The sequence below is a fragment of the Larus michahellis genome, chromosome 1, assembly GCF_964199755.1.
Source record: "Larus michahellis chromosome 1, bLarMic1.1, whole genome shotgun sequence".
NCBI lineage: Eukaryota > Metazoa > Chordata > Aves > Charadriiformes > Laridae > Larus > Larus michahellis.
In genome coordinates, this window is record NC_133896.1 from 128532736 (window position 1) to 128555267 (window position 22532).

Below are 22532 nucleotides of genomic sequence, written 5' to 3' on the forward strand. Positions count from 1 at the left end.
AAATAAAAAGTGCCTTACTGTAGACATTAAAAACATGAAAAAGCAAAAGCTCAAAAAGGTTTATCTTTTAAATTTTAATACAGTCCAAACAAAAACATTGCTATGACAAGTATTACATTAAGATTTTGGCTTTTTTGTTTGTTTGTCAGTTCTATGTGTACAAAATTAGGTAATTCACTGTCTGCTCCTATACAAAGTTACAACTTTTGACAATTTCAACGTTGCAGGATACAGGGGAAGAAAACTTAGGGAAATCCTGCACGTTTTCGTGGTTTTTGTTGCTGTTTTTTAACTTGAAATGAAAAACAAGGGTTCACTCCCATACGTTTTATTATAGGCTGCTACTTTTATTTTGCAGATTTCACGCTTGCAACTCAATTCAAAATTCTCACTGCTTAGTCTTCACAGAGATTTCCAAATTAGGGGAAACCGAACCCCTCTGACAGCAACTCTCTCATAAACTGGTCATGTTATTATGATGTATGTAGTCCAAAATGGACTGTACAGCTTTCCTGTCAACACTGATGCATCTAACTCCAGAATTTACTTTACATTAAATGCTTATAATGAAGAAGTAAGAATAAGTTTCAAAAGTTTTTCATTAGAAAATTAAATACCTGACTGGAAGGTCCAGGAGAGGCAAAAGGTGAAGGACATGGTCCATCTTGCAATGAAAAATGTGCAATAAATACTATAAGTTTTGCAAATGCACCCCTCACTTCAGCGCTAGGGCATTCCAAAAGATACTCAGAGAAGCGGTTTGAAACATTAAAAAGGACATTGTGTGCAAACCAAAAGCGTACATTCTTGCTGTGACGAAGAAGGATGCATAATGCATCATACCTGAAACAGAAAATGACACAACTGAGAGATTATGACCAAATGCAGACATTAATGAATTTTGGCAGACATATTATTTTACAGAATTTGAAAAAAAATACATGTTAAAGGTAATCCCCAATCATTTTTTTTCTCACAAAATGCTTACAATCAGAAAAATTGTAGTTCCTATAATGATACTCTCTGCTACCAGCAATCACAAATTAAAAAGATACTTCAATTAAAAACCTAACATTTAACTGTAGCATTTCACCTCTATCACCCATAAGGATTTAGGATTACATCCCCTAACTCCCAAACTACTAACTCAATGCAGGTCCCTAAACTGGCAGCCACCATACCCTCTGTACTGGAACTGGGGGAGAGGGCGAGCAGTAGAGAACATGTCGGGTGGACTTCATGAGCTGCGTGTAAGACAGGTAACCAACTATGTAACCTATCAGGAATTTGTATTCTCATTTACAGATCTAAAAACCCACAAAACCCCAAAGAGTAAAACATCTGTTCCAGAGAGGGTCTTGTGTGACTGTCCTCCTTCCTGCAGCAATATTTGAACTCCTCTGGATCTCTTAAAATAACAGAGGTAACCTAGCTATTCTGAAAGGTGCTACTGGAGGAAAACCTGAGGTACATATTTGCCATGTATTACACAACTACTTGCTAGTAGCTGGTAAACTACTGGTCATCATGAATACTAGATTTTCTCTCTAGGTCTACCAGTAGTAACCTAACTTAAAGACTAAAATGCTGTAGTGCTATGAAGGAGATCGTACTGTGTTATACTACAGATCTGAATTACAGGCCCCACAGCAATGTATGTAAAGCACTCTGCTAAGGGACTCTAATAGATTATATACATGTTTCAGAAAGAGAATACAAAAATATCGGGTTGAAAAAAGGTTGAAAAGAACTTTGTTTAAAACTACTCAAGCCATGGAGAAACCATTCTGAATTAAAGTCATAATACATAACCTATTAGTTTTGTGCTAATGATAGATTCTACTCCTTTATTCTTTTAAAAAAAAAAAAAAACAAAACGACAAAAGGTAGATTTAAGCTATGTTTGAATATGAATTTTGAAGCTGTTCAGCTCAGCAGCTTATTTTAAGGCTCAGCTTCTTTTCAGTATTTTCTGTTCAAATTTTTCCCCCTTTTCATGTGCACCTTGACCATGTGTTTGGGGGAGGATCATAAATGAGACAGAACACTAACACCTACATAACTGGGATCTTTTAACAGACATTGAATTTCCAAAACTGTAATTGTTTTTAAAAGACAAGATACCAATCACTAGCAGGGCCACGGACTATTTTCTTTGTGTGAAATCCTGTGGTGAAGAGAAATCTAGCAGCAAGCTGAATACTAATCATAGTTATTTCTTCTGCTTCAGGCAACAGATGATCTTGTCCTAAAGAAAAATCAAAATACTCACATGTAGACAAAGTAAAAGCAATTTACTTTCAATAATTTAACTGATTCCAGATTACTATTTTTTCTGACACTGCGCTCCAGTTTTAACAGGAAACTTGATCAAAACAGGCTCCAGCTTCTGTAACGTATCATTTGAAAATGTAAGCTTTAAGACAGTAACAAGTACCTGGAGGCTAGCATATGTCTGATTTTTAGAAATTTGGCATCTCACCTTTGAGAACTGTCTTCAGCAGAGCAGTCCACAAACCTAAGCATTTTAACATGACTTAGTACATAAGCTGAATAATAGCTGATAGTTTATCAAAGTATTTTTTGACAAATATTCTGTCATATTATCACCGATGAACAACTCAACAACAGATGTTTAACTGCAGAAGTCCAGAAAGAGTATTCAAAGTAGAACGCATAAAATTTTCACTGGCTAGACAAATTCTTGACAACACAAATCAAAATTTTTTTTGCAATAAATTAATCCATAATTATTGCACTAACATACTAACCTGGAGGAGGATTTAAGTAGACACTATTACAAGTAAGCAACTTCTTTATGAACTGGAAATATTCTAGGCTGTACTGCATACGATTATGCATGAACTGCACATTCTGCTTCCGTACACTTCGCTCAATGGCTGACGGCATTTTAATCTGGTGGGGTTTAGTGGTGATTGCGAGTTCTGAAATATATTTTATCAGTTCATTGTCTTTGTCTATTGTGTCCATACGTTCATAAAAAAGAATATAAGCATTCCACCACCTCTTCTGGCGTCTGTAGGACATACGCTTCATCATATGATCAAACACTTCTCCCATGTATTCTCCACCAAAACACTGGTTTTTCATTTCTTCATCATCATCCATTTTACATTCTGTCACATCTCCATCATCAAATTTATACCACCGATTTTTCTCACCATCTCCACCATTCCTCTGGATAATATAAGAGTAATAATGTCCACCACTGGCCTGGCCACTGTGTACAAGTACACCAACAAGCCTGTATTTCGTGCTCCCAGAGTGTTCATTTTCTGACTGTTCATTTTGTATTATCTGATTTTCAGGATTTACATCATCTCCTTCCAATTTCGCTACACCTGCCACCGTGTAAGGCTCCATGTCCAGCTCTCGTGGAAATTCAAAATAATCATTGAACTTGATTGCACATTCCCTTTCCCAGTCATAATCAAATCGCTTCAACTGGATTGCAAGAACTGGAGGCAACTTCTTAATCAACAAGCGTTTCACTGTATCAACCTAAAAGAGGACACGAACAGTTACCCGCTCTTAAGTTTCCATTCATATATTCTTACCAACAGTCGAATTCAGTAATTGAAGGATAACTTTTTTTTCCCTGAACACGAACTAAGACTGAACTTAGTATGGCTATAACACCTCAGCTGTACACAAATAAGGAATCATTACCTTTTTGTTGCATTTTTCACAATGATATGCATTTGCACCTTCCAATAAATCTCCTTTGACATACTGTTCCAAAGAATCAAGAAGGTTTTGGTGATTTCTTATATCTACATTCAGAGTTGTGAAGGATTCCTCGCATTCATACCTACCAACGAACAGACAGATGTAAGAGAAAGATAGAAATGTGTTCAACTTTCATGCTTTACAGGTGCCACGCAGCACCTTACTGCAAAAGTTTTATTCAGCATCTGATGTCAATTTCTGGAAAAAGGAGTTAAGCAGTAAAAAAAGAACTGAACTCTTTTTATTACAGTCTTCCTACAATTATATTTCAGTACCTGCACGTTGTATTTTTTGATCTGCACTAACTATAGTTATTTTATGAAGATCATAGAAATTACTCGTATGTCTCAAGTTCACTGGAAAGATCAGGGAAGTTCAATCTTTTAACATGTCTTGTTTTTAAAGCAGCTAAAGTAGCATGACAGACTCTTGGCTAACTTAAGTATCAGAGAAGCGCAGACAGCAAAGGAGAGTACCTTATCCATTGCTGAATTTCACTGTCAGGAATTAGACTGATAAACACAAATATTGTATCATACTTAAAGACAACACTTCAAAACAGATTAAATAATCTGAAAAAACTTGAATAGCTGTCTTTATAACATCACTTTGCATATCCATGACTGACTTTGACTTACTGTGTTCTGATATAACCTTCAAAAAAATTCCTAGCAATGAACCAGCAATGCTGGAGAGACACCCAGTGAACACATCTTGGAAACAATTGTTTTTTTAAATAAAGAAGCAATGAATAAATTTAAAAAAGCTGCATCTATTCCAACATAACCCTGCAGGGCTTGTTTCTCTTATATGCAGTCAAGCATACAAAGGGTTTTATAACAATAAATAAATTAATATTTAAAAACACGTCCACCAAAGTAGTAATATCCATTCATCTATTAATTTACAAATTCAGAAAGGCTGTTAATCTGTCACACCCCAATCCAACAGTTTAGTTTATCACCAGTATTTTCCTCCCTAAACTACAATCAGGGCAACATTTTTATGAAGTACAATTACGCAAATCCAGAGTTCCAGAAGACAGGTAATACTTCAGGATAGTACATAATATAAGGAATGAATGGTAACTCACGTTGCTTCACATCTGTACCTTCCGTTTAATTACCCATTGAATATAAAATAATACGAGTGCTTTCATTTTATCTTGCAGTATTTCAACTTACTTCTGGTCACACATTTTCACCCATGAAACTTAAGATGTTCCACTTGTAAGTTCTAATTCACACATGAGCTCAACTGAAGTTGAAAGATTACCACAATAAAATCAGTTTGTGTCAGTGTTTTTTCCTGTATTTTAATTGATAATTGAAGGATAACACTAAAGGATCAACTTTCACACTACAGAGAATTTGCAACGGTAGTGTTTGGAGAGATCTGTATCATTTAAGAATCACACAAACTGAAAGATGTGGTGAACAGTAAGAAGTTAGTGATAAAAAATTTAACACTATAATAAAAAAAGCCAAGTGTTGAAAAAGAACAAGTCCATCATCAGGCCATCTTGAATCTTGCACACAATTCTAATCATCCACCTCAAAAGGGATACAGAAGAAAAAGTCTAGAAAAGTACTTCACAATGCCTAGTTCTACTCTTTCGCTACACATTTGTCATTGATCACCATCACCAAGAGAGTGGGCTACAGACCTACAGTCTGATTTGGTATGGGTGTTTTTTTACATATCCTATATGAAGCTGAATTTCAGTATTCACATTTGAAGTTAAATTAAGAACACCACAGAAATCTTAAGAAAAAGATAAACTTTATACATCATTCTTCTTAATTACAGCTTGCACTGTGAGTATGAATGGGGTTTTGCTCACTGGAATTAAAAATTCATACTTGCGTCAGGTCTACCACACACTATGGAAGACAGAGGACAGCAACAGCTGTTGGTCATGGCTTCAAATTTTATACATTGCATTTGGTCCCTAAGTTGTTTTCCACTTTTAACATGAAAAAGCTATATTTTTTCATCCCCTGATCAATACACAATGTTTCACATACAATCTGCTAAGTTGAAGAAATAATGATCAAGTATTTCAAGGCACTTGAAGACAAAATTAATGTTCAGGCTGTAGAAAAAACCAAGGTAGCAAATTCTATTACCTTTTAAAAAAAAGCAAAACTACAATCACCACAAACCCCCCACTTTTGACTCCTTAGTCACTTCTATACAGATACACAGGTTGTTTTTCTGTAAGAAAGGGAGAATCTTAAACACTTACCGATGTGGGCATCCTTGACAAATCTTCTGATCAGCAAAGGACCCTCCTAAAACTTTACTTAACATTGCTGGATGGCCCAAAGCTTTTAAAGCTTCGTCTAAACTGTCCACCAAGGAATTAAAAAATTCTAAAGCATCATGTTGTTCACGTAGATTTACAGGTTCACCCCAAAGTCTGAAAACAAAAGCACATTCTTGTCAAATATTTTTTGTTTTGTTCACCAACGATTTATTTTCTAAAAAAATACCATTCAAGCTATTAATTTCTTCTTCTTAGGGGGCAACACCATTTATTGGTTTGTGATGTAGTATACCAACCGTTATTCTGTCCCCGACAGTTACTTACTAATAAATAAAAACAACCTTTTGTGTGTAACTTCATATTTAATTCAAAGTCTTGATATCAAGGTTAAGAACTGCTAGAATTCAAAACAACCATCTTGCTGTAAATTTTGGTTTATTAACAGACTTCTACAGAATGGTAAAGAGGTAAGGTAACAGATACAATGCTGCACAAGTTCTCCTAATTTACACTTAATATCACTATAATTTCTTCTACTATGGTTAGTTTTGTTGCATTTCAGTGGTCCAGTGAACAGACATCAATACTACATTTTTCATTTACCTAAATTGTTTCCAAAACCCTCTTGGTACATAGTACTGTAGCCTGGAAGCTGCTAAATGACCAAAAATTACTTGGAGATGCCTCAGAACTCCAATATTGTATTCTTTTCTATCTTCTGTTTTACTCAGAGCTGGTTTGTCTTCATACTGGTGTGGATAACCAAACACATCATCTCGTGGGTCAACATTACTCTGAAAAACAGAAGCAAATTTGTGCAATTAACTTTGATACCTAGCTGTCTCATAGCTATCTGTATCCCTGGTTTAATTTAACAACCTACGGTGTTTCATATTCTCATCTGAAGAAACAAGTAATATCTTTGTATGCATTAACAGTTCTAGCAGCAGAAGTGGTGTATGGTGCTTTCAAGTACAAATCCATGAGGAGGAGGGTCTGCAAACCTCGCTACTTGGATCTTTTGAACTGCCTCTCTGGCAGCAAGCCTTATTCAAGTAAGAAATATTAAGCTATTGTCCCCACTGCTAGCAGTAGAACACAACGTGATGAGCAACTTAAATTTGTTACAACCTTTTCATAAAAATGAATTCTATTTTAAAGATAAGCAAGTTCTACGTAATTAAATTTACCTCGTTGTCCTGCTTTTCATCCCCAGACATGTCATCATCTACATCACTGCCTGTGCCTTCAATTGCAAGAATCCCATTCCTGATGGCTGGAATCATGTACAGCTGCTGAATGACAGAATTCATGTAACAAGTGGCACCAGCATTTTTTAGTCCCACAAATCCCTTTGGCGGCCGAGGCCCAACCGGTGGTAGATATTCCCATTCTGTAAGCGCTTCACAAGCTAAAAGAAAAAAGCAGAATGTGATTAGGAAACTATTCTGTTATAAAAGAATTAGACCATCAATGCAGTACAAAGGACAGTTGCATAAAACTAGTATTAGTCCATGTCACACTGCAGTTTAATAAAACAAATGTTCCACCAGAAAACTTAATTGCTAAAATTAACACAACTTCTATGAACGATAGTTCTACCTTAACATTACACCATTTTCTTGTACTACATAACTAAGAAGATGGCCGGACAAAAATTCAGTCTATTTAGGTATCAAACAGAAGCCTTCCCTCAATACCAGCAAGTTTCTTAGCTGAAGAATTCAGTTGAACTAATGTAGAATATATAATCAATTTATAAACTTTTCACAAATCTATAATCCTTTTAAAATTACAGTATTTCACTTATGCTTCACTTTTCCTTGCCAGGATGGGAAACAGTTTTAGACAATGCTATCTGTATGACTCATGATAGGTTTTTTTCCTCCTGAGTCAGACCTCAGACCTCTCACATGTCTTCATGTGAGTACGTGAGTCTTCAGAGTACGTTTACAGTCACGGATTTCCTATGCTAATGTGTTGTTCTGTGGTTCTTAACACAAAAAATTCTGATGTAAAAGAAAGTAAGAGAGCATGCATGTTCACAAGCAAGCTTTACGTGGTATATGAAACACACAGCATGCACAGTTCATACATGTGTTCTCTCTTCTGGCTGATGTACCATAGAGACCTGGCATTCTATCGTGCTTACCAAATATCTGAGTAAAAGGAAATGCCACAAAATCCTTCCAATTGTGAGGTGGTATGAAATACACTACTTTCCAATAGAAAAGGGTGAAGAAAAAAGGCTGGGGGGGGAACTATAAAGCTACCCTTTTCATTGGTTCATTTCAGATGGAATCAAACACGAAGAGACTGAAAAACTAACTCAAATGACTCATGATATCACCAACTAGGCAAGGACCACTGTCATTTTGAGAGACAGTGGACAACTCCCACTATGAGATACTACTTCTAGTTGCTTATTAATTTTGCTAAACTATACAAGTTTAAACATTCTGTTAAATCACAGAATAGTTTGGGTTGGAAGGAACCTTTAATGATCATTTAAGTCCAACCCCCTCCCCCTCTGCCATGGGCAGGGACTTCTTTCACTAGACCAGGTTGCTCAAAGCCCCATCCAGCCTGGCCTTGAACACTTCCAACAATGGGACATCCACAACTTCTCTGGGCAACTCGTTCTAGTGTCTCACCAGCCTTATTGTAAAAAATTTCTTCTTTATGTTCAATTTAAATTTACGCCCTTTTCAGTTTAGAATTGTTGCCCCTTGCCCTATCACTACAGGCGCTGGTAAAAAGTCCCTCTTCATCTTTCTTATAAGCCCCCTTCGTGTATCAAAAGACTGCAAAAAGGTCTTCCCAGAGTCTTCTCTTCTCCAGGCTGAACAACCTCAACTCTCTCAGCCTTTCTCGCCTTATCAGCTTGAGTTTGGTGTGTGTTGTCCCCTTCTTCCCCTGCCCTTGTCTTTCCCTGTTAATATTACAGCTAAAATGGTTTAGCTATCCCATTTAGGGCTGCAGAAAATACTCTCCTGTTTGTTTGCTTTTAAGAAAGTCTTACATGCTTTTTATTGATAAAAAAATCTGTGTTAAGCATGTGCCTTTTGTCATCCTTGTGAAAATTAGCCCAAGTTTCATTTGACTATTGGCTTTTGAAACACTAGCATTTGTAAGTTTTTGTACATAAGGCAATTCATATAATCTTTCTTGTTCTTTAAGTGCAGAGCTGTAGTGAGACAAGGCCAAAACTGAGAGAACAAACATTTGAGAAAGGACTATGACAAGCAGAGAATGAGTACGGAGCTAAAAAGGGAGACAGGACAGTGGGCCTGTGTCTGTGTGCAGACAATGATGACAAGTTAGGTGAGCAACCAAGAGACTGGCACTAAAACTAAGCTGAAGATACCTGATGAGGTTCTGGGATTGGTTAGGCAGAGCCTGAAACGATGAGACAAAAGTAGAAGATACAGACTGAATGAGGTTCCTGGGAGCTAGTACAGACAAAGGGGAGTAGCCGGAGATTGGGGTAGGAAGGGTCAGACTGTGTAAGTGACTGGAGGCAGAACTTGGATGCAACCACGTAATGCAAGTCACTACATTTACTGCATAAAGAACAACAAATAAAGGCTACACTATCAAACTTTACTAAATTTTTCACAGCCTGACTTTGCAACAGTAAAAGCAGCCAAAAACCAACTACAAACCAAAATACCCAACGTCTAGTTCAGTTAATAATATAAACAAAACCTATACATTATATATATATTAAAAAGTAGAAAATAGATAATTAAAAGTATTACATACTAGTGATTGCTGTACCTATGTAATACATTTCAGTCAAGGTGTCTACTATCTGTTTGAGATTTCGGACACATCCAACTGCTAGTGCAACTAGTAGCTCAAAGCCAGCATTAATAGTAGCTGGTGAACTACAGACGGGTATGGCCTGCTCAGCAGGCAATTCTCCATTTCTCATGTATTGTAGATAAACATTGGATGCTGGAAAGATGAAATCATCTATCAACTCCTGAAAAAAAAAACAAAAGAAAATCAAATCACCTGTTTCCATAAAAATGCACACTACTTTACAACAGAATAAGTTATATAAACGATCGTCTGAGAACTAAAGGGGTACTTAAAAAAACCCCCAAGAGTTAGAATTGAGACCATCATAACAAGCTTTTAAATTTACAACAGAATAACGCCACCCAAAAGTGGTTCCCTGCAAACGAAACCCCCCCCCGCCAAGTTAAAAATAAATCTGTATCATTATTACTGATTGGTAAAAAATTTCTTTTGCCAAGCCAGTTTTATCTACAAAGCTCTTTATCAATTAGTGCTGAAAAAAACAACATTGCTGTTGTATAATATCAGAGGTACAAAGGCAACACAATTTGATTAAAGAGGCGCTCAGATGTCATGCATTTGTTCAAACCTGCCATAAACATTAATAGCACTAATTAAGAACATGTGGAGAAAAGACAATACAGGGGTAATGCAAGAAAGCAGTCCTGCACAGGACTATCCTGTATCTAGCTCACTACCCTTGTGCGATATTTGCCGAGCCTGGGAACGACAGCTCCCTAGGTTACAGCAACTTCATACACAGTGGTTCCGAAGAATGAGAATGATAAGTACTCTTATGAATGAAACGAGTAATTTTTTAAAAAAAAGTATTTTTAAGGAAAACACTAAATTCCAAGTAGAAGCCCTTGTCAAACAGTTAAAAATGGGACCTTTTATGGTTACAGACCACAAGATGCATAGTTTCTTTTTACCTATTTATAGTTTAAAAAAAATAAAATTCAAAAAACTTTAACTTACTTTAATGAGATTAGCACCTCCTTTTTCACAACCAATATGGTATTTCTTCTCAGGTGTCTGGAATGCTAACAACTCTTTTGTTACACCAAGGTGACCCTCTAAGATAGTTTCTTCAACACCTGTTTCCCCTGTTCTTTTTACTTCATCCTGCCATTTAAGAGAAAGTTATGATAATCTAAATAATATACGCTTCCAGGCTTAAAACTGTACTTTACAACAAAGCAGCAAAAAGCTGATTATCAGAAATAAATTGATCTTAAAACTTACCCTAATCCTCTTAAGCCAGTCGATTTCATTATTGAGAAGAACTTCAGCATTAGGTACGTTAATATTACTGTTGTAAGCATAGTTAAGAAGATGTCTTAAGAGAGTGAAGTAGTCTCCAGAATGCTTAGCTCGCTCTCTTGCAGTACTCTATGTAAAGCAAAAACAAATGATGTATAATTCATACACACTTCTACTTATAGTGCAACACAAACATATCTTCCCTAAAACTGTCAGTAAATACGAAAGAAGCGTTAAGATCATTTTTAATCTTTTAGAAGTTTACGATTGTATTTAGCTGTTAATGAACAACTTCTGGACTATTTTAGTAGCAATTTCTATACCTGAATGGGAAACAAACAGTGAAGTGATCAAATGCTCAAGAGAGCCGTGAGCATGCAGAATTGAAAAGCCTTGGCAGGCCCAGTAAAAGAAAGCAATAACTGTAGGTATCTAATCCACTAATGATTTTTACTTGAAGGTTAGCATTTATTGAAGATCAGATGCATATATTAAAGCTTATTGTTCATGTTCTTATCAGAAAATGCAAAAAAAATCCCTTTCCCCCTCACGTATCTCAAATTGAAATCGACTGTGCTGCTTGCCTATAGGTCAAAAGGAAATATTTTAGTGACTGCTGTTAATAGAAATTTGCCTTTTCTTGTAGATATTTTGTCCTACTACTTTTTGCAGAAATTCACATTGTACTGAAGCTTTTACCTCTAAAAACTTACCCCTAGAACAGTAAACAGCAGGGTAATGAAGAAAAGGAGAGGTCTCTGTCCCATGCAACACCTGGTAGCCATTAAAAAGAATTGCTCCTGTGCCATCTGACGAACAGTTCTGGAAATAATTTAATAGAAACATTAAATACAATCTCCTTATCCAAACAGGACATTAAAAAAACCCAAACAATTAAATTTGCGCTTATCTGCTAAATTCCATTTTTTAAAACTGCACATCACCTAATACATGGGTATACTTTAATTATTCACTACCCATCATATTGTTTCTCCTTGTAGTGAAATTCTAGACACATGGATTACTGTTACAAAACCTGTTCTACAAATCAAGTACTTAAAGGTAAAAAGAAAAAGAAACTTACCAGCACCTAACCACTAAACTTTCACAACTGCCAGCAATTATTGGATAACACAACAAGCAATTTGCAATCCTAAATAAACATTTCTGTTTTTTTCTAATCAAGCACCAGCTATGCCTGAAAGTCTAAAAAGAACTACCCTAGTAAAATTGCTCTTATTTATCGCTACAGAAGTTTGTTGAGCATCTATGAAATGATCAAAATTTATCATTAGTAAGAAACAAGAAAAGACAACGCCCTGAAAATTCAAGTGGCTAGAACTAAAGGAAAGTTTCCATCTAAGAACTTAATTTAACCACTGGAATAATGATGGAATGGATAAGCTTAAGGAAAAAAATATATTTCAGGTAAACCCTATTCTTTCAAGTGGTAAGATTAATTGTCTGAGCACTGTATCTTGTAAAAACCGTCAGAAACAACTCTGCTTGGGTGGGGAGAGAATACAAATGAATGCTGTGCTTTATGAAAGTATCTCAACGTATAAGAAACTGAATTTTACAGTGTCTTTTTGGTGTGGTGGTCATTGTTTTCTGCCCATGAGGTCACTGTCGAAAGCGCACTAAAGAATTCTATCTCCTTCAGAGTTCTTTCATGTGCTATTAATTGTGCTTCAAAGACATGCAAGAATGACCATGAGGCCAGAGCAAAGATGCACCTAGCTCAGCACCCTGTCTCTGGTGTACACCTAGGAAAATGCACAAGAAGAGGGAAGCATGCAGTGACACTTCTCCAGAATGTTCTCTCAGCTTCTAACAATCTGTGGTTCAGAAAGACTACCAAAAACAGTATTTCATAGCCCTCACTGGCCAAATTAATGAAAAAAACCCTCAAACTGTTTCCAAACTGAAGGTTTGCATTGCTTAAATGTTATGCTCAAGAAGTTCTAACACAAAGAAACACTGTTCTCTATTTATTCTCCCTTTGCTACTTCTGATTTTAAAGGTCTCTGTGGTATTCTCCTCCCACCATTTATCTCTTCTCCAATACAAAGTGCCCCAAGCTATTCAGCTGTTCCTCAGATGGAAGTAATTTCAGAGCTTTGATCTCCCTTGTCACCCTTCTCTGATCTTTGCAAGCACTACTATATTGCTTCGAGTTGCAAAAGACCATGGGGTGGAGGGGGGTCTGTTTTGTTCTTAATAATAATTGACATTTTATGGGATCTGATTGCTGCACTGATGTTTTCATAAAACTTCTCACAGAAATTTCTTTTAAGATGCAACCCTTCAACTGCTTGGGACACCTCACACAGGCACTCCTCAGGTTAATGCACTTAAAGGCAGAATGAAATAGATAAAGGTGGTATTTTCCTAAAGTGAGAAACGTGACCAAGGAACCACATACTTCACACTGTTATGTCCCTGAGGAGTATGCAGCATTTGAAGACAAGTAGTATATTTTCGCAAGGCTATAAGGATCTAAAAGCTTTTAAGGAACCATGGGAGGGAGGCAGCTGCCTAAACACAGGCATCTACTGCCACGTTAGACACCATGACAACAGCGTAGAGCTGGCAGAGAGGACACGAACTGCATGATGAATTCGCACTCACCTGGTGAAACAGCTGGAGGCCAAATGCCTCCATTAAGGCAGGCAACCTGAATCCTGTCCTACTGATAGCTCCAGGAGATACAGATCTCTGTTTAGTTAACAGAAGTCAGCCTCTTGAATGGGTATAAGTGCCATTGCTTTACACAGGCAGTAAGAATTTTTATTTATTTCAGACATACATGTATGACCATCAAACACTTTGCAGCCATTAGCAGAATACTTCTGGGTTCCAGGATCATTTAGGACTAACTGTTCGGCTATCTAATGTTGACTAAGCCAGTCTTGTGTTCAGGGGCGACCACTATAAAATCAATTACCTTAGAGAGCAATAACTGCTCTAGTATTTAGTATTAAACATTTTGCATTCTGTTTCTCAATTTATGGGTAGCATGATCATGCTATGAGGCAACAGCAGAAGTTCCATACAATCTCAACCTCTGAAAGAAACAAACAAAACCCAACAATCCATCTCATCTTTTCCAGAATGATGATGTTTGTGAGATCTGAACTTGATCATCTTCCTTGTCTTTTATGGTGCACCAAAAACATTTTCTCACATGCGTATTTTTGTTCACATTGTTCTCTGATTGAGGACAAGAGATTAGAGAACAATAGTTGAAAATGGCAGGATAGTCAGAATTCTGTCTGGTATTTGCTAAACTATCTCTGAACTGAAAACACTAAATTTGTTTCCACATTAATACAGAAGAGGCAAATTTTTTATAGCTTAGTTCAACTTTGCTGTCTTCATTTTGAAAGTGGTCTTCCATTTCTACTCATGTTTATGCTATTCTAACCATCACGTAATAAGGAATAGTTGCATTCTAAGTGAGATTGTCGTATGTATCTGAAGTTTTACAAGCGTATGAGTAAAAAACTCAGTGATTAGCTTCTTGTACTGACAGTATGAACCATACAATAAATTCAGCTCATTTCCCATTCTGGTGGAGAAAGAAAGCAGAGATAAGGAGCTGAGCAGCAGTCCACCTAGATAAAGAGAAGCCCTTAAAAATTCTACCCCCTCTGACAAAAAAACCCCAAACAAACCCCATTCATCAATGCTACTCTCATTTTTAAAGGGCAAAATACCTGGGGAATTAAGCCACTGCTGTTCAGACTTGGGCTGACGTGGCAATAAAACATTTGGAAAAAGAAGCCCCAGCTTGGGGACACATCTAGTTTCTTACAGTATTTTAGGAAGAAAAGTACAACAGTCAACTATTCACTAGGCGCAACAGTATGAAATAGCTGGGGTTCAGATTCAGTCAAAGCTCAAATCAGCAAGAAGAGTAACCATTGGAAGAGACTTTCAAAACCATGACAGATACTCCCATCTGTAAATCAAGACTGTAGGTTTAGCTAAGACCTTCTACCTCCATCACAAACTGTGTTAGGACAGAACCTGCACAATGAAATTCAGAGACTAAACTGTTCAAGACTTATAGATTTTGAAGTTCCTGATTTGAACCAATGGTTCACTTCCTTGGTGAAATATGACTAGAACAGAAAAATCCTCACAAATCTGCAGTTTTCAAAGACAGAAAGAGTGGGAACAAGTCATCTTTGATGTATGTTTGTCACGGGCACTATTCTGTTTGTCAGAACATTGCTACCTTACTAGTAACTATTTTAATATTTTACATTGTGCTGTCAATACAAAACAAAGCAGACTAATCATTTTTTGTAACCAATTAACAATTAAATGTACTCATTCTATGGGGGGGTGTTTGCTTTTGTGTTCCTTTTTTTGTTTTTAAGTAAACATTAACACAGCTATTCTGTGAGTTCTTGCAGCATTTTTGAAGTGGGGAGGATCACAAAATAGATTTCATAGTAACAAAAGAATATCCCAGTATTTTCTTCTTTCAGTTATTCTTAATGACAAAATCTTGGCTTATTAACCCAAACCAGTGAAAGTGATAGCAAATAAGAAACTTTTCACCCTGACAGCTGATAAATGGTGTCAGAGATAAAAACAAAAGGACAGAGCTACCTAGCTGTGATGACAGCTTTCCAGCCCACATAAAGTGACAAGAATCTCAGCTTGTGATATTCAAAGCTTAAAGAATGGTTTTAAGACCCTTTCATGAGAGACATGTCACACCAGAAGCAGCCCCAGAAGCTTTAATGTTGCCATTAATACACTGCCAATAAATAAGCATGGAGATCACACAGATCTGGCCACTATATTAGATAATAATCTTTAAGTTCTCCAAAGCCGATTATTTGTGCAAACACACTTCTTATTTACAAAGTAAACCTGAGAACTGCTCACTGAACTTAATATGCAAAGAAATACTTCTGTCTGCAAAGTGTTAGATACCAAACACTAACTGATATATAAACAAATGCTGGTGAACATTTGAGAAATGTCACTTAAATTTCAAGTACAATGCCAGAAAGTCAGATAACTACAGTGAAATTTATTATAAAAATCATCACTCATTAACTACAGTTGTACAATTAAGATCATGTAAAAAAGCCACAAATCTGAGTTATCTTTGGACCCACATCAAAAAAAGCAAAGGATGGGGCAGCAGTAACACTTGCCCATGCTATTCAGCTGTACTGGTACTCCAAATTTGACATGTGGCCAACATACACTTACTGTCAAAATAGTAACTTGATATCAACTGTTGACAGTTTTAAAAATAAAATTTAGTGATTTCTTACTCATCAGCCTTGAAAGTTACCAAAAATAGTGAAAGACAGCTTGTTTCATTTAACGTGTAAAATTACAACGTACATTTGTCAGCATGTTTTGTTAAACTTATCTAACTTAAGTGATAATAACAAGCTTCAGTGAAGCTGAAAATTCAATAACCTTTATCACAGGTTGCAAAGTAATAAAGCTTGTGGGATTTTGACAATAACACTTCACATTTTCACCAACGTGTGCAAATAATTCATTGTAAAGGGATACTTTGATGATACTATTGATCCTTTTTTATGGTTCGTATTTGTGAACATAAGACTTTTCAACTTGTTCTATCTAGAAAAGTAAAAAAACCCAAAACATGGTGCTGAAATTCTGACCTCAGTCATCTCAGAGCATCACAATCTCACTCCACTTAAAATGTACTGAAAGGCTCAGACAACACTAATTTCTGATCTCTGTCATTTCCCAAAGACAAGTTAAAATATTCATGGAACAACAGTGGAGATATCTTAGAAAACTAGAATTAAATCTTTAGTAACTGTTCAAAGCTTTAAGTTTAATAACAACATAGAAAACCTTTCCACCTGGATGGCTCTGAAAAATACACACCCCAATAGTCCACATCACAATTTCGGATGGGCTAAAAGTCACAAGACATCCATCATACAGATGCTATATTGTGCAGAGGCTGTCTAGGGAGAACTGTAAGAAAAGCGTGGAGACAACAGGAGATCCCTGAACTCTATGACAGGACTGCAGGACAACTGAACCACATTGGTTTTGGCAGCCCCTGCTGGTTTTCCCCGTCCATCTGACCTACAACAGTGCTAAGGGTTCCACCAAGATGCTGCTACTGCACCAGGTGACAGCTCCAATGCGACAGCTCTATGTAAAACGTAAGTGTCATGAAGAGTCACAAGTGTACCACCCCAATGCAAGAAAACCACAGCATTAAATCTTATCTTCCTCCTCTCCTCAAACCGCTTGCATTGTCTCTTGTCTTTACTTATCAGAAAAAGTATAGGAAAGCTCTTCTATACCTAAGTCACTCAAATATTCTACTATAATGTGTATTCACATAATTTCTGAAAAACATAAAGTACCCATTATTTTATTCTAAAGAAATTGTTCTAAAGCCATCAGTAGCACATTATCAAGCATCCATCTGGCTTTACAATATCCTCCTTATTAAACAAAGAAATAGCAGCTGATACAGCTACCACTTCAGGATAAGTATCCAAATTACAGAATTATATTGCTAAACAATAAATTAAGACAACTGCAGAAAAATCACTTAAATAAGAAGTCATTGCTCTGCATGTAGTCTTTATATTAATTTTTGAATTGTAAAATAATATATGTGATTAAAAAAACAAGCACAAAAAAAAGCCCACACCACCAAGACTTACTTGCTGTGACAGTGCAATAGCAAATCAATGATAAATGTCTGCCATGCCTTTTCTTTACTGAGCGCATCCAGTGCCGTTGGAATCAAAGCAAAACACAGGGTCATCACCTCCAATGCTTCACAGCAAACTTGTTCATCTTCCATGTCTGGTTCATTTCCTGCATTTGTCTGTGAAAATAAACAAGCAAGCACAAAGTGGGTCTAGAAAAAAGTCCTGAGAAACCCAGCTGGCTCTAAGGTACATACACTAAATACAAACACAAACCACAAAGTTGTATACTAAGTGATTATCAGTGCCAAGTATTTTATGCACTCCACTCAGATGTGACTCAAAGCACTATGCGGGACGACCTGAACTTCCAGTACTGTGTTTCTCAAAGGAGGATTCCAAGCATGAACTCAAGGAGCCAGAAGTTAAATAGGAAGCTTGTAGGCAAAAGTTATGTTAGTTAGTACTGTCGCATTTTTTTTGTTGGTTTGTATTCAGGTTTTGTTTGCTTGTTTTTTTAATTTTTAAATAAGATGCTTTTCTTCACTACTCAGAACCTGGAGTTTAAAGCTTTGGAAACAGTTACTATTGAAACCGAGAAAGGCTGCAGAAAGGCTGTAGTGCTGTATAACTTGTCCAGAAGTCCAGTTTTACAAAGCTTTGATACTCAAAACTTACTTGACCAAAAGCTTCTTAATGCTGCTAGAATTTATTCAGCACTTTACTGTTTTTCAGAAACACAAAAGAGTTCAAACAAATTTCAAACATAGCTGCTGTGGTGAATTCTGAAATATGACAGTATTTCTAATCGGTACATAGGTTACTGTTTCAATTAAAGACTTGATTCAAGTGAGTTGATTCAGGTGCATTTTCCCAAAATAAATACTTTGGGGGAAAAAAAAAAAAGCAAGCCCCCTCCTCCATCTAAGCCAAAATTAATTAGCTTGAAGAAGTTCTGAAGAAATTGAATGCGAGCAGGTTTCAATTTTAATTCATCAGTAAATATGGCTGAAAGTTAGCAGCATTAATCAGAGACATAAAATAAGTATTTGCTTTACACATGGAAAGGTTATCAAGATTAAGTAGGCAGAAAGACGACATTACAATGCAGAAGAGATAACTAATTGTAAACAGCAGCAGAAGAGGACAAAGTACGTCTCAGTCTGGCAACAGACACCATTTTGTCTTTGCACAACAGCTAAAAATCAGAGACAGTCAGTACCACTGCAGCAGGAGGATGTGGTAATTCTGACACATCTCAAGACATGAAAGTAAAAGCAGAATGCCTTCAGAGGTTCAGGACTGCACCTGCTCTGCACTGAAGCCCTGTTTGGAAAAGAAAGTTCTTTCTGCATGGGTGCAGGGATCTAGCAGAAAGGCAATGTGCATTTTATACTCAACGAAGTATTTTCCTATACTCAGGCACCAAGAGCTGACGGGGCTGTACAGGCAGCATACTTGAAGTATTTCAAATGGGTACGGGCCTCCTCTGAGCTCATAAAGAAATAGCGGTTTGACACCACTGAAAGTCGCACACAATCTTCTTCAACCACTGAAGGACTCCCACGCCAGAATTTTTTGAGGTAGGAGGCAGAATACACTTCATAAAAAATATGCTCTCAAAATAATTTATCTTGACATTAAAGTTTAATTGAATTCACCAGTTCAGTTCAGAACCTTCTTAAAGTGCTCAGAACATTCTTTCAGAAGTCATACTTGATGAGGCTATTCTGAAGTGCCTCTTAAAAAAACATTTAACCATAGTTGCCTTTTATGTTTTTAGGAATTCTGACACGTCATTCCTAATTCCACAAAATCAGTCTGCTTTTGTTCTTAAACTAACATTTAATGATAAATCCCTGCCTCACAGACTTAGCAAAATGCTCTTACGACCTATGAGTTAAAAGTCTAAGATTTAACGGTCAACTTAGAAAACTGAAAGCATTTTCCATAAAATACTTTCTCTCTAAGCCAGTGTTTGCCAGTCACTGGTATATTCAATCTTTATAAAACTCCAATAGGAGTTACTTCCTCTCATGTATAACCAAACGCAATTCTGTTAAATTAAGAACATGTCTTTCTTGCATCATATTGCTCTGTTTCTGCGATACTTTCCTCTCTTTTAATGTTATTTTAATAAAATGTACTTTATTCCCCCTTCTTATTATTTGTGCAATTTCTTCCACTTTTTAGTCTCAGATTTTTCCCTTCAATTCTTAGTTCCCTTTTGCTTAGGATAAACCAAACGCAGCTACTATTTATTACAAATGTCCATGTAAGTGTCAATAAAAAATAAATAAAACCCACAAAAAAACCTCTGAAGGATGATTGATAATGTACAGCTTAAGTGTCACCTATTATAAAGCTTCAATTGTTTGAAGAACAATTTACAGAATTTAACTGTAAAATTTTCAGTCCAAAAATGTCAGGAAAAAAATGTTCAGGTATATTTTCATTTAGATGTATTTTCTCTAGTGCACTACTGCTCTTAAAACATCAAACGTATAGATGTAAGAGCACATCTGCATGTGCCTGGACTGTCACGCTAACTAAATCACTTTCTACATGCAAGTTATATCATCCCAAAAAAACACAACCAAGAAAACCCCAACTTATTTCATGAAGTTATTCTCATAGCAATAGAAACAGATGCCATTAGACCACTACATAAGCTAAATGCAAAGATGTTGCATTTTCCTGAAGCAAATATTTTTCCTCTAATTGATCAACAGCTAATACACCAAGAAAAAACTTCCCTATACATGCCTTTTCTTTTACTCTCAGGCAGGTATTGACTGATTTTGTAAGGCGAATTTTATAGCTTGATTTTACAAGGTGAACAAGTGAGGATGTTGCAAGAAAAAAAATCAGTGTCAAAACACAGATTACTATTTCCTGTAACTGTAAACAACATTCATTAAACACAAGGTGTGTGATAACATATATAACCCCCAACTCAAATTATTTGCATAAACCACATTTGAAACCATGAAGATGGTCTACATACATATCTACATTATAAAAGGAAAAAAGCCATATAGGATTAGCAATTATTTAATTTTACCAGTGCTTCAGAGCTAATTTCAGATCAGTTAGATCTTGTTTCTCGTTCTAGACCGCACGTATGCTTTAAATCAACTTCTGTAGAATAAACTTTTTAAATTTGAAGACTAGAAAAATTAGCATTGCAAAGAAGTGCTTATTTCTTATGTAGATATGGCATCTAACTGGGCTGAAAATATATTACAGCAGCTTACAGAACTGGTACATTTTTGAACGGACACCAGATTCAAGTTATAATTAAATAGCTACTGAGAAAAGGAATTTGGAAGAGAAGATTAAACTGTGGTATGACAACTGACATACCATACTAGACTCAGAAATATATCATAACCAACATAATTACCTATAAGCTCATCACACTAAGTGTGACGTCCTGACACTCTGCCTTTTGTAAACAAAGGAACAGTTATACAGAGAAGTTGCTTAGGAATTCTTACCTTTTCATAGATTTTACTAATTTCCTCATTCGAGCTGAAAACCAGCTGAACTGACCCACAACCTGATGCCCAAACAATTTTTTGTACTGCCCTAATAACACAGATATCAGGGATGTATTTTGAAGCCTGAAAAAAGGAAAGAAATAAAACAAAACAACATCAAAATGCAGTTGCAAATAACATTACAATGGATTCTAAATTCTCACAAATGTATTTATAAAAAGTTCAAAATTTAAAAATTTGGAATTTAACAAATAATTTGTCCTTAGATAAAAAAAAGATGCCGCATCTTGAAAAGTATCTGTACTTCACTTATGTAGTATTTCTGTTTTTAATAGAAAGTAGCATGTATTTTAGATATATTACAGAATCTTGTAATGTTACAATTACCAGGAATTACAAGAAAGTGAACATTTTTGATAAGCATCCAGCAACTCTCTGATTCTGAGTAATATTTAGCAGAAACTACCAACTTAAATGCTGTAACATTCTTGTGTTGGGGATAAAAAGCCAACAACAAACCACCACACATGCATCTGGAAGGCAGTTAGCCTCTTAAGTAATGTGACAAGTTGAAGTTATTTTAGGGTTTGTCCCTCCATGATATTTATTGTGCTAGCTGACAGCTAGACAAACTAACACTTATGAAGTATGTGATTAATATATAAAGGGATTGTTCTATATTCAAGTTATAAAGAGTTTAAAATTAACCACAGATCATGTATCTTATGACTGCAGACTCACTCTTCAGTATTTTCGGCATGGTCAGAGTTAACATCCAATAGTTTCTACTGATAGGCAAACATTACAAAACATGCTACAACCACCATTATTTATAGTTTGCATCAACTTGCAAAAAAATCCCCAAACCTATCTGGAGTCTATATTCAAAGTAGAACTGTCCAAAAAATGGGCAATCTTTAAAAGCAGATAGCAGACAGTTCTCAAAAATTTCAAATTTCATTTTTCTAATGCTCAGATTTATTTAAAAAAGCAGACTAAGAAGCCTAACTAATAAGCCAGCTGCATCAGGAGAACCTGAACAATGTGCATTCTCGCGACTGATGTGGACATTAACAGTAGTTACAGGAAAAATAATAGTTATTTCACCCTTGCCACAAGCAAAGCAACTTTACAGTAAGAGCATCACAAGAAAAATTTATCAGAAAAAGGACACACAGAAAAAGGACATTTTCCCTTTTAATCTCAATTGTAGTTTTAAAATCTCCAATATTCAAAGTTTTTTAAAAGGTGAAA

At 36.0% G+C, this 22532-nt stretch overlaps 1 protein-coding gene across 5 annotated transcripts in view; it reads right to left on the reverse strand.

Moving 5' to 3' along the window:
* The window catches only part of USP9X (ubiquitin specific peptidase 9 X-linked), a 103944-nt gene that overhangs the window by 13456 nt on the left and 67956 nt on the right, over positions 1-22532 (reverse strand). For 3 of the 5 annotated variants that reach the window (XM_074603765.1, XM_074603781.1, XM_074603772.1), the window contains exons 25-37: positions 21276-21401; positions 17788-17954; positions 11803-11911; positions 11072-11218; positions 10805-10951; positions 9785-10007; positions 7210-7430; positions 6623-6813; positions 5999-6172; positions 3691-3832; positions 2772-3522; positions 2125-2248; positions 618-843 (exon numbers count right to left, since the gene is read on the reverse strand). In XM_074603765.1, coding sequence (XP_074459866.1) covers positions 618-843; positions 2125-2248; positions 2772-3522; positions 3691-3832; positions 5999-6172; positions 6623-6813; positions 7210-7430; positions 9785-10007; positions 10805-10951; positions 11072-11218; positions 11803-11911; positions 17788-17954; positions 21276-21401 — 2748 coding nt within the window. The remainder of the gene's footprint in view (positions 1-617; positions 844-2124; positions 2249-2771; positions 3523-3690; positions 3833-5998; positions 6173-6622; positions 6814-7209; positions 7431-9784; positions 10008-10804; positions 10952-11071; positions 11219-11802; positions 11912-17787; positions 17955-21275; positions 21402-22532) is intronic. The other 2 variants (XM_074603789.1, XR_012589473.1) reach the window with 2 other exon arrangements.